This window comes from Heliangelus exortis, chromosome 4, assembly GCF_036169615.1.
Source record: "Heliangelus exortis chromosome 4, bHelExo1.hap1, whole genome shotgun sequence".
NCBI lineage: Eukaryota > Metazoa > Chordata > Aves > Apodiformes > Trochilidae > Heliangelus > Heliangelus exortis.
Window position 1 is genome coordinate 28,462,111 of NC_092425.1, and position 18,099 is coordinate 28,480,209.

The following is an 18,099-nucleotide window of genomic DNA, read 5'->3' on the forward strand; positions in this document are numbered from 1 at the left end:
GGCTAATCCAGTTGATCTAAACAATGCAGCAGTCCCATTCATTACTCATCCTGGTTATTACATACATCCTGATGGAAGCTGTAGTGTCCAAAGGTTTAGCATTGGTGCTTTATTTTTCACCGTATAGTTTTGGTTTTCTGTGAATCAAAACATGCATAACAGTGTTAGCTGAATTCATTTTGCTTCAGTCTTTTAAGTAATCCTTCTCAGAAAGATCACATTTTTTCTAGCTAACTCCGTTCTGTTTTCACTTTCTTGTATCTATTGAACATTCTGTGCAACTCCAACTAAAAATGACTCTCATTATTTTAGAGCTACATTCTTTTTTTTTAGTTGGTTAGTTTTTTTGATGTGTGAGGATGCAGTATAGGGGGATTAATTTTGATTTGTCGATTCCACGAGAGTCTATCTTTATGGGAACAAATTTCATATTATTCCTGTGTTTATGTTGCCCTTCCCAATTATTTCATTCATTCCTTTTGCCTATTTTTCATATTTTTTTCTCCATTTGTTGATTCTGATGTGGTCAAGGCTATTGTTTATATTATTAGCATACCTAAGCATATATATAGCATGTATATATGGACTAGATGATCTTTCGAGGTCCCTTCCAACCCCTAGGATTCTATGATTCTATGATATATGTTATATAACGATATATATATAATATATATAGCATATATATCATGATATATAGCAATTATCTCTAATGTTTATGCAGTCAATACACCCAGGTTATATTAATTTCTTTATAATGGACCTGTAAATCGGAGGAATGCTCTGTGTAAAAGATAAGGAAAAAACCCAGAAAGGTATGTAGATGGTTAATTACTGTTTTAATCACTTGGCAGTTGAGTAGATGTTGCTTGAGGTGCCAAAATATACGGATAATACCAAGGATGAAGTGTATTTTGTCTTAAACAACCTACCTATTCTCTACCTGATTTGGAAAAGGGGTCTGAAGCCATTTTTCCTTTTACAACTCTGATAACTTGACACAAGGCTTTTGGTCATTCTGGGAGAGTGGTCTCTTCCCCTGGAGGTGTTTCCTTGTATGTAAAATATCTACATAAGTAGCAGAGCATTGACTGAGACCAATGTTTTGTACTGCTGGACTGTAGAGCCATTCACAGTCCCATACAGGTTTGGCAGTGCCTCCTCCTCAGGACTTTATGGGCAGTGGCAGTCATTGCTTCAGGCACCCAGGGCTTTGTGGAATGTGGGGAAGGCACGCTGGCTCACCTCAGAAATGCTGTGGGCATAGCTTCAACCATTTGCAGAACTGGTTCACAGAACCATTATGGTTGGAAAAGACCTCTAAGATCATCTGTAAAACCAATAAACTGAGCAGGGATCTCTTAAGCTAACCAGTTGAAAACTGATGGAGAGTCATGCAGCTGAATCCTTTTCTTACCAACACGGGTGAAACGTCCAGGTTTGGGTGGGAGACCTTAGCAGTCTCCACTTCCTCTGTTCACAATGCTGTACCCTCTCCAGAGCTATGCCAGGCCCCCTTTCCTGAAAAGAACTCTGAGAATAGCTGGCAACCTGGGATGATGGAAAGAGAGCAACTCTTGCCAAGTGCATGGTCTGATTTAAAACTGAGACATGAACTCAAGTTCCTGGGTGTCAGGGTCTGTCTTGACCACAAAGGTGAATGCTCTAAGATAAGGCTTGGTTCCTCAGTCTTTGTAAGGAATTGCTGTGTTTTGTGTAAATAATTAGATATTGAGCAGAGACTTCAATTTATATCTGCTACATCCCATGAGTACTGACTCGGCTGTGGAATCAGTCCCTTGCTTGTTTTCTTGCTTTCTCTCTCAAATTCTTTCTGGCCCAGTAAATTTGTAATTATTTATAGTTTGAGGAACTCATTGGGCCTTGGCTGAGAGCCAGTGCTTTAAGCTGCTTGGCAGCATCAGGATATTTTTGCCTTAAGTTGGAAATACAAGCAGCCAGGGAATTGTAGGTACTGACAACGTTACAGAGCAATTGGGGACTAAAGGGGATTCAGGCAAATAGAAGTGCAAAATTTAGTCATTATGATCTGGACCACAGAGGCATTCAGATTAACTTTTATTGATTTTAGTGGAAATATGGAGCTTAAATAACTTTGTGATGCTTACCCAATATACTTAAAGAGATAATTGGGCACCAAAATCAGGCTTTAGCCTACCCTTAAGTAACTTTCTCAAACTTTCATAGGAACCCTAAAATGAAGTTAAAACAGCACCTCAAATGTCACTTGTATCCAAGACTGTTTATTCATAGGACCCTTTAGAAATGTTTTTAATTTTGTTATCTGAGGTAATAAAGTTTGTAAATTAAAGGTCTCTTCATATAAAAGGAAAGAAGGAGTACTTAAGATAATTTTTTTGTAAGTGATCTGCTTTCTTCTTTTTGGAGTTAAATCCCAAATCTGTATTATACAAGTGAAAATCATCTTAATAATCTGTAAATATATAATTTAGTAGAGAGAGAATTTTTAATTTTTTCCTTTGCTAGCTGGAAACTGTGCTCTTACACTTTGCATGACTGCTTTTTGCATACAGAATAAATCTGGGTAGTTATACAACTACAGAGATATATCACATTATTTGAACTGCATTTAATTCTGTGCACATTTTGTGGGTAATCTACACCTAAAAAAGACCTTAACTCAGCTAAAACAGTACCTGAAAATGCTTTTTCAAGTCATATTTTTGCTACAGAAGAAAAGGATGTTGACAGGTAAGCTAAACATTTTGTTCCAGGTTAATGTGTGGGCTTTTAACATTAAAAAAGTATCACTCATCTCTAAAGATACACCTACTTGTAACTGAAGTTTTGGATTACAGTAAATGGTCCTTCAAGTTTATATTTTAATGCTGGTTTGGACCTGTTATATTCAGTTTCAGAATAATAATTGCTACTTTTTCTGAAACGAAAATTCCAGTTCAAGCATGGGCTCATACACAGGACCAGGTATTCAGTTAGTTTAAGTGACCTCGGAGTATTTATCTCAAGAGTATGGTATTGCTTTACAGTGTTGCCCAGCTTTGTGAGCTCTGTGGGGTCCTTGGGGGGGGTCTCTGATATTCTTTACATGGAGCTGCCTATTTAGTATGTGATATAATGTCTGCTAATAGACATAAGCTCTCCAGAGGGAAGTGTGCTGAGGTCTGTTAGCTTACTGGTTGTCAATTCCTGTATCTTTCTCCAGAATATATTCTTGTTTCAGTCAACACTGAGGAATCAAGTGCAACACCTGATTCAGGGGGCATTTACACCAAAGGGAATCAAGAGAGCAGCTGGTAACAGTAATACTTACAGGTATTACTAGAGCTTACCCATAAGGTTACTCTACATACACTTTATTAAAGATGGAGATTTGAAAGAGGCACTTATGTACAGGTTATATTAAGAAATTGTCTTGCCAATAGGTCAAGTTTAGAGTTGAGGCTATTGGAAGTGAAGCACTGATGTTGAAGAGAGAAGGTGATTTGTTTTTTCTCACAGTTGGCTTCAGTTTACAACTTGGAAGTGTATTTATGTACAACACATGTGGCTTTGAAACTCTTGTAATTTAGCAGTGGCTAATGAATGAAGATGCTGGGTAGTTGGATAGATAAAACACTCACATGAGACACCAAAACCAAACATAAAGAACTGGCAGAACACTGTTTTCAAATACCTACAATCCCATGGATTTTGCTGCTCTTACAGCTCTAGGTTGCATGACCTTCTCTGACCCCCATTCCCTGCCAGCCAGAGAGAGTCTTGAGCTGTCAACAGAAACACTAAGGAGCTTGTCAGATAAGGGCAGCATGGTGAGTTGGAGCAGTGTTTGATGGATTAAGACCCTGGCTGTTTCACCTGTGCAATTCCTGACTTGTATTATGAATGACAGTTTCAAAGTCTTTGGGCAAAATTGCCAAGCATGCCCCTGGAGACCATATTACAATGTCAGAACAATGTCAATTCCAGTTAAATAATTTTTTATAGCAAAATAATTAAAGTAACATCAAGTTTTTGACAGCATTTCCACAAAAACTCAGAAATCCTCAGTCAAGGCTCCCTTGGCAGTGCAACTTGACCTCCTTTTTATTTTTGTTGACATAATCAAAGGCCAGGTTCTTATTTTCAGTTATTTTGGCCCCCCTGTAGCAGCCCTTCACTTACAGCCTTGCAGTGGTCTCCTGGGTACTATTTACATTTAAAGTAATGCTTGTAAGAAATTGTTTCATGCTATGCATTAGAACTGAGTATATATATTTTAAAAGCTCTGTCATACCAAGAATACTTTTTTGGATTACCTCAAACATATTGGATTTTATTTTAGTTGCCCAAACCCTGGATTTACAGCTCTATTGACCCAAAATTCATTAAAAAAAAAAAAAAAAAAAAAAGGGGGTTCAATCCAACATTAATTTGTTTCCCTGTGAAGATAGTTTTAAGATCTTAATGGATAATATAGACAGCTTCATGCTGGAGCCTTGCTGATGGTCCACACTTGAGACACAGTGATCACACTTCTCTTCTTTTAAAGATACCTAGAGGGAGCCATGCATGCTTTGGCACTACTCTTTGCAAAGAAAGGATTGTGGATTATTTAGGTGAGAGGAGAGGAAGAATTAGAAAAATGTAGATCATTCTCAAATTTAAGAGATAATCAGAAAATTTATTTAAAGAAAGAATCCTGCCTCAGGGTTCTCCAGGACAGGAAGAGCTCTGAGGTGTGCCCAACCCTACATGTCTAGCTGCCCCATGTCACAGACACTGGAACCCTGTGTACCCCTTCAGAGGTGCATTGAGAGAAGGAACATTTGAAAGAAAGCAGAGAGGTTCTGAAAACTGCCCGGCAGGCAGCAGTCCAAAGGACCTCATTCAAAATTGAATTGCCTCGGTGGAAATTTCCAGTTTTGACAACTGGGTAAATGCTGACGAGGAACCTTTTCATCTGACTTTTCTGACCATCTCCATTAGTCAACCTGTGATTGATTTAGACTTCAGCCACTGCAAATTCTGTGCCAAGCATCCAACTTCAGCTGAGCCAGCTCTTCTGCTGAGGAACGAGTCAGCAGGACTTCAGACCACCAGAAGGGGTATCCCAGCATCAGGAAAGCTGGCATACTGGGATGGATACCAACTGTAGCTAAGCTCTGAACTCCTAATTTTTGACAAGTTAATGGTACTGACATTTTCCAATATGGACACTAACTGTTGAACAGCTGAAGCCAGACTGGGTAAACACTTGTACTTCACATTACTTACACTTCATTTAACCCTTCTGCCTCAGCTTAGCAAGTAAAGAAAAATGAAGATATTAAAATTATTATCTTCAGAGAGACATTATTATAAATAATGTTTGTAAAATCCTGAATATAATTAAAGCACACAGTAAGCCTTCCAGCTAAGGATAGATAAGGATCTATAAATCTGCAGTTTGGTATATGTATTGCTTTTTCTTACTTTTTCCAGTATTGATATGACTGTTCAAGTAAGAAAAGGGAAGCAGAAAGAAAACAGTGCTTGAGAACTGCATGAAATGTGATTCTAATAGTTATTGCATTTACTACTTCTGTAGGATGTCTTTTTCCTTCTATCTCTGTACTTAATTGGTTTTTTTTTTTCATAAGTTTACTGTTGGCTCCCATCTTCTGAGAAACTGGCTTGCACAAATCATATAAGGCTTCTCTTTTAACATTTAAGACCAAAACAACTTAGAAATTATGCTACAATTTGCTGAATTTCAGATCACTTTGTGTTCTACTTTTTTTTTTTCCCCTGAAAGAAACATCCAAAAAAGAAAATATATCCTTACCCTTTCTTGTTCTGTTTCTTTGTTTAACATTCAAAGGCAGTGATTCAGAGTAGCTTAAGAACTCACAAGTATAATGAGTCAGTTACCCCTCCTCCCAGCATAGGATTCTTTAAAAACTCGACTGTTTTTCAAAAGCCCTAGGCCTCCATTGATTTAAATACTTCTGAGAATCAGACCTTATAGTTCTGTGTTCACATGTCAATTTAAGAAAAAGTTTTTAGCGTTCTAGCGGAAAAAAAATTTTCTTACTTTTTCTCAAAAAAACCAAACAAACCAAAAAAAACCCACAAGATTTGGACACAGACAAATGCTGCATTGAATATTTTTTAGCTGAGTACATTTCTCTGGCTTTTGCACTATCACTGATGATCCAGAACTGTTTGAATCTCTAGTGGGATAAATGTGATGACTTGTCCTGTTCTTGACAGAATGTGAGTTATAAAAAGCCTGTAACTGTGGTGCCTGCTGGATGAATTCTGATTAGAGAGCCCCTCTGAATCTGTGCTTTGTGCCTCTGAATTGTTTTCATTAAGTTAGTAGTGAGACAAAGTGATATGTTTTAATACAGACTTCATTTGATAAACATGTATTCTTTCAAAGAAAACTGCAACTCCGGTAAAAAAAAGAAGATAATTTTTTTCTATTCATGCACACTGATTATGAAACCCTGAGTTCAGATTTGTACTTCGAAAAATCTTTATTATATCACCACGTAAAGTAACAAGGAAGAAACAAACACAAGGCACAGGCTGCTAACATTAACAGGTGGTAACAGAAATAATTCAAGGTTTATTACATTTCAGCTTCTTTCGCCTTTAAGGACCAGTTTCCTTGTTTGTAGGATATGAGTAGGAACATTAAAAAAATCTGCAAAATTTTGAGATAAAGCAGGAGACAGAAATAAAAAACCTGCAAATTCCTCTTTGGTGTACTTTCTTCTTTCTTTTTTTCCTGTCATCCTTTGTTTGGCTGTCTCATCTTTCCTTTTTCCTCAGCATTCTCATCTCTTGTAACTTTTCAGCTTTCCTTGTTTCTTTCATCTTCTGTCTCCCTTCACTCTGCTGCCACACGCCTCTCGCCTCCAGACAAGCAGCTTGTGGAGTTCCTGCTGTCGGGGTGAACCCTCACTCCAGGGGAGAGCAACTGGTGCTGGGAGCTGTGCTGGTTTAAGGCAGTTTTTGGCAAAAGGAAATAAATGTACATGATTAATTTGTGAGGAGTGCGCATCAACAAGGGCAATCCAGGGAGTTCTGTAGCAGCATTCAAAGATGTGTTGCCAGCAGTTCATCTCTGTCTTCTCTGCTCTTTCCTGGTGGGTGGATGGCTCCAGAAATACTTAGAGATAATATGACAGAATACAGGACGTTTTATTTTTATTAAAACTTAAAATGCAAGGCAAGCATTCTGTGATTCTGTGTCCTGTAGCTTACTGTGTGCAAACTGTGAAGTCATTCCTGTGTGTCAAATAATACACCAGATGCAAAGAACTGATAGGGATTGGGTGAGACTAAAAGGGGACCATGATTCCAACTGTTCTGGGGGAGTATGCCTGCAGATTGAGATTTGCCAAGTGACACCAGCCTGTAGTAGCATTCCTTCAGTTTACACTGGTATAATTGAAATTAGCCTTGGTTCTCTGCTGTTGGTATACATGATTGTCAGTTATATTTTTGTAATAGCACTGTATTTCATGGAACTTTAATTAAGATTTTGTCTTGTCATTATAGTACAGGCCAAATTTCCCACTGCAGGCCAAATTATTCCCTGCAGCACTACTTTACCCCCTGAAGAGTAGCTCTCTTGTCACTTTTCCATTTCATCTCAGCTTGTGCCAGGTAACCATCTGGAAAGAATAATTTTTTTTCTGGAGAGTCTCCCACTGGCAAAATGCAGTCACTAGTCTCCTGAACTATGCCTGTGGTTTCTGTATGATATTTCAGTCAGACCCATACTTTGTCCCTGTTGAGCACTAAGAAAAGTGCAGACTCAGCACCTCTGGTTATCTACTGACTTAAAATTAGTTTGTAAGATGTTTGGAGTAGAGATCAACTGAGCTTGTGTACTGATGCTTCATGTGGTGTTACAGAGTTGCTATCCAACAAACACGCATCTCTCAAGGACATGCAGGGAAAAAGTGCTTTTTGAACTTTCAGAGTGACATGTAGTTAGAGTCAGCCTTTATTTCTTTGCTTGAAAAGCAGAAATGACCCTTGGAGTAAGATTCTTTTGGGTAGGAAAGGCTTTACAAAATCCTGTATTCTAGTAAGCACATGTCTGATGTTCAGCTGGAGAAGGAAATTCAAAGTTCCTTACACATGAGAGTGCAGGTATGTACCTCTCCCATACTCCAGAATTTTTCTGTAATTGCTCTATCACTCCATCTTTGTTTTGGGTGCAGATACATCCCTTTGAAATACATCCCATGTATCCCATTTTCCATGCCCCACGTTCCCCATGCAGCTGCTTATGACCACAAGTCTTGCCTTTGGCTTCATGGACAATCTCCCATCATGTGTGAACACTGCTGATTTCTCCTGTTAGGGAGAAGTAGTTATACTGTTGGCCTCAATTCAATTAAAAGTAAAATCTGCTCATGACATATTTTTCCAAAGATGGCTTTTAGGAATATACAGATTATTAACTATCCATATTAAATTTTGATTAAATACGTAAATCATAATGTGGCAGCAGGGTCACTCATACAACAGGCAGCTGTATTATTTTTAGGAATAGGAAATTCTGGGGTGAGTTCAATTGCAGATAGTTATATTCAAATATCTATTTTCCAGCCTGCAGCTGACTTTAAGGCAGAGAGTTCTTCATGTTGACTGTCTTGAATGTAGACAGTATTTGGCAACAGCTGTAAGAAATGTCCTGCAATGTGTGCTATCCCTCTTAGTGAATATCATTCCATTTTGAGCCTAATTGAAAACTGAAGATAGAAAACTCAGCAATTATTTTCCCCTGCAGTGCAATATTTAATATTCTGATTTCATGGCTGTCTGAGTACAATGATTAGGAAGAACATTTTCTTACAATATTTACAGTACCACAACAATATATCAGGACCATCGTGTATCAGGGGAAGGAACTATGATGTTAAAATATGTTCCACTTAAAAACATTCCCAGTTAAAAAGTAGGATACTGTTGAATGTTATATGTGGTGTAGTTAATAACTGCTTTGTAAGCTTTTTCTTGTCTTTGGCTTTGAAATAACTATGCAGGCTAAAGAAAACAGCCTTGAACTAGAAAGGCGTTTTAATAGGAATGCTCTGCAACAACAGAAACAACACCTTTGCAACTGAGGCATTTTATGTTAAATGTACTACTGTACAACTGTACTACTGTGTTAAGTCCAAGACCATGTGGTTATTTTTGCTGGTGAAGAAATGGGAAATATGCATGTAGTTGCTGGTGGTTTCTTAGTCCTTCAAATGAAGCCAGCTACTCAGGGGAATAGAGTATTGGCCAATAACCTCTGCATTAGGTGGAGTAGAGATCCCCAGTATTTAAAACAGGATACTGGTTAGGAGAAATAAGTAAGGAGAAGGACAAAAACTTGTTCAAAATGTCCTATAATTTTGTGTAGAGAGTTTGAAGAAATATTCTGAATTTAAACTGCTTGTTTTTTCTTTTTATATCAGATAGTATTACCGAAGTCTTCACTAACATCTATGTGACCAGTTTTGGACCTGTTTCAGATACGGATATGGTGAGTTTCTGAATCTTTTGCAAATGTGGTAAATGATGTAAGATATACTATTAACTGCCTTTAAACTTGTATTGTGCTTTTACTTTCTGTGGACAAATTTGGCATAATTCCACTGAACTCAGGAAGCGCCAAATCCCAGTAATTCTGTAGATGGAAATACCTGTATAGACCTTACATAATTATTACTCTGATGGTAGCTGCTTAGTTTGGACCAGTGAATGTTCTGATGGTCCCCGTTGACTATACTTTAGTTTGTGGAACAATCTTGTGATGGGGGAACTGGAGTTCTCTTGGATGAAATTAGAGTGCAAGATGCACTGTAGGAACACACTTATTCTTGGCAGTCTGAGGGACTGGACTCAGTCTCAAATAAACTTCTTGAAAGACGTATCTTGGAAGTTGGGTCATCAGCATGATAGTGGTGTTCTACAGATCTGTCCTTCATAATTTGCAATACTAGTAAGAACTTAAAGGAAGTCAGTTAAATTAAAAATAAAGAAACTGAGAAAATTGCCTTGGATTGCAGTTTTTAATGGAAAAAGCTCTGAGGCAAGGGGTTGGTTATAGGCTCACTGCAAATCACACAGGTTAGGGAGAATGTATTGCACTGGAGAGAAAGATGTTTATGCATATAACATTCCTAAAAGGAAGGAAGGGAAGAGCAATATAAAAACTATTTAGCTGCACTTGCCATTCCTGCAAGAAATTATTTCCTGTGTTTTGAACATTCATGACTATACATGAGATAAAAAAAATACTGCATATGTGTCTATAGGTATTAAAAATATTTTTTAAAACAGGCAATATTTACTTTCTCTATGAAAACATTCAGATTATGCATCACACAAAGGAGGAAACATCTTGATTTTACAAGCTAGGTTGCAGTGAAACTATTTCATGGTGTGGTGTGCATTTTAAAAATGATTTGCTCACAGGTAGTCATAGCTGGGGAGCATGTATTCTGCTTCAGTGTATTTGTGATAGTTTCAGTTTTCAAGGTTTGTTTCAATTGTTATTGATACATTACTGAGGCTTCCCATGGAAAGTTTTATCATAGGAAAAATGAACATTTATTTTCTCTTGACACTGTTTATATGTTCCTGATACTCTTGCGGTGTTTTTTTCTCTAATGACACTAAGTTTCTGAAAGGATCCTTGTTTTACTATTAATTGTAAAAAACAAATATCCACAGATATATGCAGGAGTGATATGAACATCTTGACCTGCTTTATCTAGTATTTTATGGCTTGACAGTGGTGTCCTTTACAGTATACCTGTAATGGGGAGATGATAGTAACTCAGTTTTCAGTACTAAGACGCAGCGAGACTTACCCAGAGCTGTGCAAGTCATCTGTGCTTAAATGGGAATTTAATGAAAACCTCCCTGAGCCTAATCCCTGGCTTTTGAAACACTTTTGACATCAATGATTTAATGTGTGTGGAACTCTGGGTGTCCATTTGCACAGGCAGACATGGTGACACAGTAGAATGCTTCGGGGGGTGTTGATGCAGCAGCTCTGGTGGCTCTGCATGGGGGTGCTGATGGCAGCAGGGTGCAGTGCATCAGGACTGCTGCTGTTGCTGTCATGGGTAGGTCTGTTGGCAGATATGTAGAGAGGTACTGCCACGAGTTTTAGGGTTAATTTAGCTCATTCAGTTGGTAATTATAAAATAATTTTGAAATGTATGAGCAGTGAATTAGAAAATTTTAACGTGAGTTAATAAATAATAGCTTCCAAGCTATCACATATTCTGTCAAACATGAAGGTGACATTAGCATTTTTAACATAAGTGCTCTTTCATTCAGGTATTGTGTTACTGAATTGAGAATATAAACTATCGTATGGAGGGTTTACTGTTTCTTTTTAAATACTGGAAGAGATGGAGTATTATCATTTTATAAGCTTCTTCCTTAAAAAGCTCCCTTGGAAGAATAAATTTGACTCTAGCCCGTTCTCCTAAATCTCCAGAGGATCTCAAACTGAATCTCAGACCTTTTTTAAAAGCTGGATCCCAGCCCCTGAGATGCTCTGATTTCATAGTAGGACTGGTGAGGCCCTCATTCATATCAGTTTTTGAGGCTGGACACTGCTGTTGCCCAAAATTCTCATAGGCATTGCTTCAAGTAGGTTTCCTTCTGGGATTTTTGATGGTGAAGAAGGTTTGAAGTATGATTGCACCCCTGTGCATTATATATTTGCCAGCTTGGGTTTTTTACCCCCTTGCTAGCATCTTGAGAAGAGCAGAAGTGCTTAGGAGAAAATCCTGTTGAAAATCAGAAGGGGACTCACTGCCATTGGAGATGACTAACATGTTATAGTATGGCACATGGAGGTGACACTGAGAATGATGGGTGAATTGCTCTAGGGACACTGTTGTTTCACAGAGCTGATAAAATGTCACCCTTTACTGTTGAATTGATAGCAGTTTGTGAGGTTTCTGTTTTCCTCCTTTCTAGTAGCTCCCATTAATGATGCTCTGGTATTGCGTGCAATCTGCAACTCAGTATTGTTGATCAGAATGAATCAGATTCATTCATACTCCCTGTATTTTTACAGAATCATAATTTTGTCAAAAAAAAAAAAAAAAAAAAAAAAAAAAAAAGTCCAGGGCAATTTGATCTTTGACTGTTACCAGGCTAGCTGAAGTTGTCACTGAAAAATTTAAGAGGTAAAAGCTGAGATTTTTCTGCAAAGGTGTTGAGAGTCAAAAACTTTTGATTCTTGTTGTGGATTAATATTCTGACTAAGGTAAAAAGATGACAGTATCTCTTCTTCCCAAAACAGTCAACTACCAAATCTTTTGAGCAAACTGTGCTTCAAATGAACTGCTGTGACTAAAAGATGGGTACTCCCATATTAGCTGTGTTATAAAAATGTTATTTTATGTCAACCACAGCATTTAATGTAAAAGAAAATGCCAATATGCAACAGGAATTTTCAGCTTCAGTTTGCAAACTGATGAGAATCAAGGAAAGCAAGTTAGAGCATGGGATTAAACAGATTTTACTTTGACTATTCTGTCCTTTTGAGCTGCTGTTTATCTGAAATGTTTAGGTTCAGTATTATGATGCTATGTCTTATAGGCTTCCAACCAGATCAGTGATACAAATGTATTTTGACATTAGCCTGGGAGAAGACAAGCTGCATTACTTAGAAAAACAAACAAACCCCAAATTGTAGAGAACCATTTAAAATCAAAGCACCTTTGATTTTTTTTTTCAAGAGAGTTAGAAAATTTTGATCTAAATATATAATTTGTCTAATTAAAATGTTTATAATTAAATAAAAACTGTAACATTTGAAAATTTTAAGTGAAGGATAACTTTGGTTGGAATATGGTTTGCAGGATAGCAAAATGGAAATTTTTTTTGAGCTTAATCTCAGACTTACTTTTGTTCCAAGCTAAAAAAAATATTTCTATAACAAATGAGAAACATTTACTCTTCAACTGATTGTTACTGCATGTAAGACAGAGCATATGGCCACTGAGAATCTTTATATAAGGTTTGCTGTGAAGAAAGCTTCGTAACATTTTTGCCAGGTTTTGAGTCAGAGCAGCTTTCCTAATTGTCACCAGGACCAGTCCTTCCTGCTTTCCTTCAGCACATGGTTAGTAGGTGGCAGGACCTGAATCTATTTTCTTGTATATTGCAGCTAACAAGCTTTCTGAAAGTTTTGTGCTTGAGCTTTCACCATTAGCCTTACATTATCATTGGGAAGTTTAATTTACTGCAGTTACATCTTTGTCTTTCTCTGTACACAACAATTTTTCCTAGTTTCTATCAGGTATACTTCCAGTTTCTCATTCTACAGTGAAGAAAGATAAATACTTATCTTCAGAAACTGTCATACCCAACTAATTCATTGCTACACACATTTCCATCTTGTCAGTTTTTGAACAAACTTTCAATAAGTGTTTCTGATTTTTCAAATGTAGCCAGAAAAAACTTTTCAATAACGGCTCAAGATCAAATCCTGAAATGTCTGCAAAGATTGTTACACCATCTGTCACCCCTCATAAATGAGGATTGTTCTTCAGGCAGAGTGGCTGAACTGGGGACCACATTTTCTGTGTCTATTTTGCAGACTTCCTCATTTCATCCTGGAGGGAAGCTTTACAAGTAGTATATGATAAGACAGGACAGAATAAAGGAATACTCCAAGATTATTTTTTTCACAAATGTGATTAGCTCTAACCTGGCCCAAACCAGATCAACAAATATTAAAATAAAAGTACTGCAACTGTTTTCTGTAGCTTTTATTTTAGCTCACTAACAGAAGACTGAATACTAAAAGGTGAAGAGAAATAATAAATACACATGGTTTTCCTGTATGGGGAGCATTTATGTTGCCTTTTTATCACTGATATATTTCTGAAAAGCCAGCAAGTTGGTTTCTCTATTACAGGTCCAGTTTTAAGTTAAATCCATAGGCTGAAATTTTGAGGAGAATATCTCATATGATCTATTGTAGAATTTATTTCCTTTTATTCTGTTGGGAAGGCTTGTTTCCCTGTGTAGCATCCCACTGAGTGCATCAATATTAGAGATTGATTTGTCAGAAGCTGTGTCCAAGCCCTTCGCTGACATTAGCTCTCAATGTACCTTTTGTTTGGATTCCTGTCCCTGGCACCAGACATCCATTGTGTTTTGGCATGGCTCTTCCTCCATGCCTGAATAAAAAAGTAATGAGAAATGCTTGTATTTGCAGGGACAGCAATGTGAATAATATCCTGTAGTCATTTCTCACTAGTCCCTATTCATATCTTTCAGATACCTTTCTTATCCCTCATCAGTGCTTATTTTAGACTTAGATTTCATTCTGCATCAGGTCTATGGAAAGAAAAAGAGAAAACCATTTAAAGAAAGTCCTTTTCACAGATGGGTATGAATAGTAAGACATTTTCTTCCCTAGATGCTATCATTTAAATTGGTTAAACATTTTTTCCAGTTTTTTTTTCCCAATACTTCATATTTAGATTAAATGCTTAGACAAAAATGATTGAAGTTGACAAACAAAACAGAAATAAAAGGCTTGAAATGAGTTCTTCACATAGAAGAAAATCATGCCACAATTCCCTAGAAATATGCCAGCTTTTCCTTACAGTGTTAAAGGTTGTGTATATCTGGCAAACATTACTTAGGTACTTAAAAATGAATATATGTTCCTTTGAAATGCAGTGATAGGATAGTTTTATCAGGGCTGCTTCTGATAAAAAATAAACAACAGTGTAGTTTCAAACTTCAATACTCCTCCATAAGGGATTTTTTCTGGAATATTTTCAAGAATTCTATTCCCCAATAAGATCTGCATTTCCCAAAGACATGAGAGGAATATCTGGCTGTCTGTTTGTTTTCTGCTTTGTGCTAATGGGTTTTGTATACATCAGAAGGTACACTTTGGAAAAGAAAAAGTGGACTCAGTTTATATATCCGTGCAGTAAGGTCTGTTGTTAGATATAAAGCTAGTGAAGTACTTTACAGAGCCTGAGTGGTCGTGTTTGTGATTGGAGCATTGAGAAGAATTCCATCCTGAACACTTTCAGTCTTTATATTGTTAGGCTTTTTTTTTTTTTTTTTTTTTTTTAGAGAAGAAGGATATAGAAAATGAGATGGAGATGATAGAAACATTCTTTGTCCACTGTGGTGGAGACCTAGGTAAAGCCAAACCAAACAACACTGAGCTTGAGGAACTATGAGGTTTTTGCAGACTTAGTGTTAACCCTTGCCTGTGCCATTTGCCCACCCATAAAACTTTCCCACAAAGACAGAAATTACCAAGACAAGAAACTGATGATTTGATTCTCCCACTGTAAAGCTAATTCCAGTATTCACTCAAAAGCTAATCCAAATGCTTAGTGTGGAAGTTTGGCAAATTAATCTGCAGAAGTTGTATCACAAACTTGCACAGTATTTTTCACTGTTTTTAACGAATCAATAAGAAAGCTTGTGCTATTGCCACTTCTGTCTTTCCTTATTATTGATTTTTTGTATTTGCCTCTGAAAAGTTTTACATTTTACAGTACTTAAAGTTTGCTTTTTTGTTTATATATGTATGTCAGGTAATGGCTTTAACAGTGGCCAAGAAAAAATCAAACTTTTAGAGCACTGACTGAGAAAAATTTTTACAAGTAAGGAATAGGAACATTGGCCTGAACTATTTACTAAATCAAATGCTGTGTTCCAGGGAGTGATTAATAAAATGTTCAGACTGCTCCACAACAATACTGATTGCTAATGGACACTCACAATTTTCAAGATGTTTGGAATACTTCCATCTTTACTTCAGATGCCAAAGTCGGCCAAAATCTGCCAACCATTAGCTAAGAAGATGAGAGTACATTTTTTGTTTTTTGAACTTTTCCCAAACAAATCTAGCCTTAGCAAAAAGGAAGATTGCCATTTAGTGAGAAAGGTCTGTTAAAACTTCTCCCCAAGATATTTACTGTGTGTAGTGTCATGCAGAACAACTGCATTTTAAGAGAAAGATGAAATTCCTACATTTTATTCTTCTGACCATTGAACTAGGAGAGGCTCAGTGTTTCTTAACAGTGCAGTAAGAATCTCTCATCTGTCCCTAAAATTTCACATAAGCAGGTATAATGCATGTGTTCGAGTCCAGATGTGAAAGCATTTCAGATACTAATCAGTAGGAAGCATTTGCTTGTCCAGAAATGATCACAAGAATCCTGTGTAGTCCTGGAAGTACACTCCTGTAATTTTGTTGAGATACACTGGAGAGTCACTTTGTAATGTCCAGAGGCAACACAGGTTTTTTCATATAGGAGAATATCTGCACATTGTATAAAATTAATGTCGGGTATTTATTTGAGTCTTTTTTTCTAGAGTCCAAACTTACATTTCCAACATAATATTAGTCCTTTTCAGAAAGAACACTATAGAGAATTTACCACAAAGTGGTATATGGAATGGAATATATGGAACTGGAAATATTACATAATATTTATGCAGCATCTTTTGAAAAAAGCTGACTTTTTATCACATTGATTATATTAAAAATATTTTATTAGCTTTCCATTTTTTATTTTTTTTTATATGCTATCCATGACAGGGATATTTATGTTCATAAGTAGAATAGATTTGGCTCAGGAGGGAACATGAGGTCAATAAAAATAGTAATAGGATGCAAGAAGCATGCCTTGTATTTTGCTTTTCATAATCATTCTGTAAATGAACTGAGACAAGTTAGTTTCATCTCAGTGCCTTGGTTTCCCTTCATATAAAATTTAGAATCCAGTACTTCGTTTGAAAAATGCATTGAGGTCATGTGGGGAGTTAACCCTGACCGGATGCCAGGTACCCACCAAAGCCACTCCTCTCCTCATCTGAAAATATTTCAGAAAATATAATGAAAGCCTTGTGGGTTGAGACAAGTACAGGGAGATCACTCAACAATTACTGTCATGGGCAAACCAGACTCAATGTGGGAAAAAAATCAGTTTAATTTATTACTAAGCAAATCAGAGAAGGGTAGTGAGAAATAAAATCAAAAGTAAAACACATTTCCCTGCTCCTCCCTTCTTTCCAAACTTAACTTTATTTGGATTTCTCTACCTCCTCCCCCCAGTGGCACAGGGGGATGGGGAGTAGGGTTTGTGGTCAACTCACTACACACGGTCTCTGCAGCTCCACCCCCTCAGGGGGAGGTCTCCCCACATTGTTTCCCTGCTCCGGCATGGGGTCCCTCCAATGGGAGTCAGTGTTCCATGAGCTTCTCCAGTGTGAGTCCTTCCCATGGGCAACAGTTCAGCATGAACTGCCCCAGCATGGATCCCTTCCTCAGGGAACTGACTGCTCCAGTCCGGGTTCCCTGTGGGGTCCCATGTCCTGCAAGAAAACCTGCTCCATGGTGGGCTTCTCTCTCCATGGGTCTGCAGGTCCTGCAAGGAGCCTGCTCCAGTGTGGGCGCTCCATGGTGCCAGAGTCTCCTTTGGGTGCATCCACCTACTCCATCACGGCATCCCCCACAAGCTGCAGGTGGGTATCTGCTCCACCATTAACCCCCATGGGCTGTAGGGGGACAGCCTGCCTCACCATGGTCTTCACCACAGGCTACAGGAGAATCTCTGCTTCATCACCTCGAGCACCTCCTCCCTCTCTTTCTTCAGTGATCTGTGTGTCTGCAGAGTTGTTCCTCTCAAGTACTTCCAGCTCTCTCTTAGGCTGCAGTTACCCAGGTTTTTTTCCTCCCTTCTTAAATATATTATCACAGCAGTGCTACCACCAATGCTGATGGGCTTGGCCAGTGACAGGTCTTTTGGAGCCAGCTGGCATTGACTCTCTTGGACATGGGGGAAGCTTCTAGCAGCTACTCACAGAAACCACCTCTTTGGCCTCCTCCACTACCAAAACCTTGCCATGCAAACCCAGTACAGGTCTGCAGAAAGATAAGTTACTTAAGAACTATGTGATATTTTACTGCTATTGTGCTGAATGGAAGGAGAAGGTGTCCATGGTCATTCACACCAAACCTTGGTTTATTCCCCGTTCCATCTTCTAATTGGAATATTCTGCAAATAAATATTCCCAGCACTGTCTGGATGGATAAGTGCAGTAGAG

At 37.8% G+C, this 18,099-nt stretch overlaps 1 protein-coding gene across 3 annotated transcripts in view; it reads left to right on the forward strand.

Moving 5' to 3' along the window:
• The window catches only part of GABRA2 (gamma-aminobutyric acid type A receptor subunit alpha2), a 61,819-nt gene that overhangs the window by 18,347 nt on the left and 25,373 nt on the right, over window positions 1-18,099 (forward strand). For all 3 annotated transcript variants that reach the window (XM_071743628.1, XM_071743627.1, XM_071743626.1), the window contains one exon: window positions 9,450-9,517. In XM_071743628.1, the coding sequence (XP_071599729.1) occupies window positions 9,450-9,517 (68 nt within the window). The remainder of the gene's footprint in view (window positions 1-9,449; window positions 9,518-18,099) is intronic.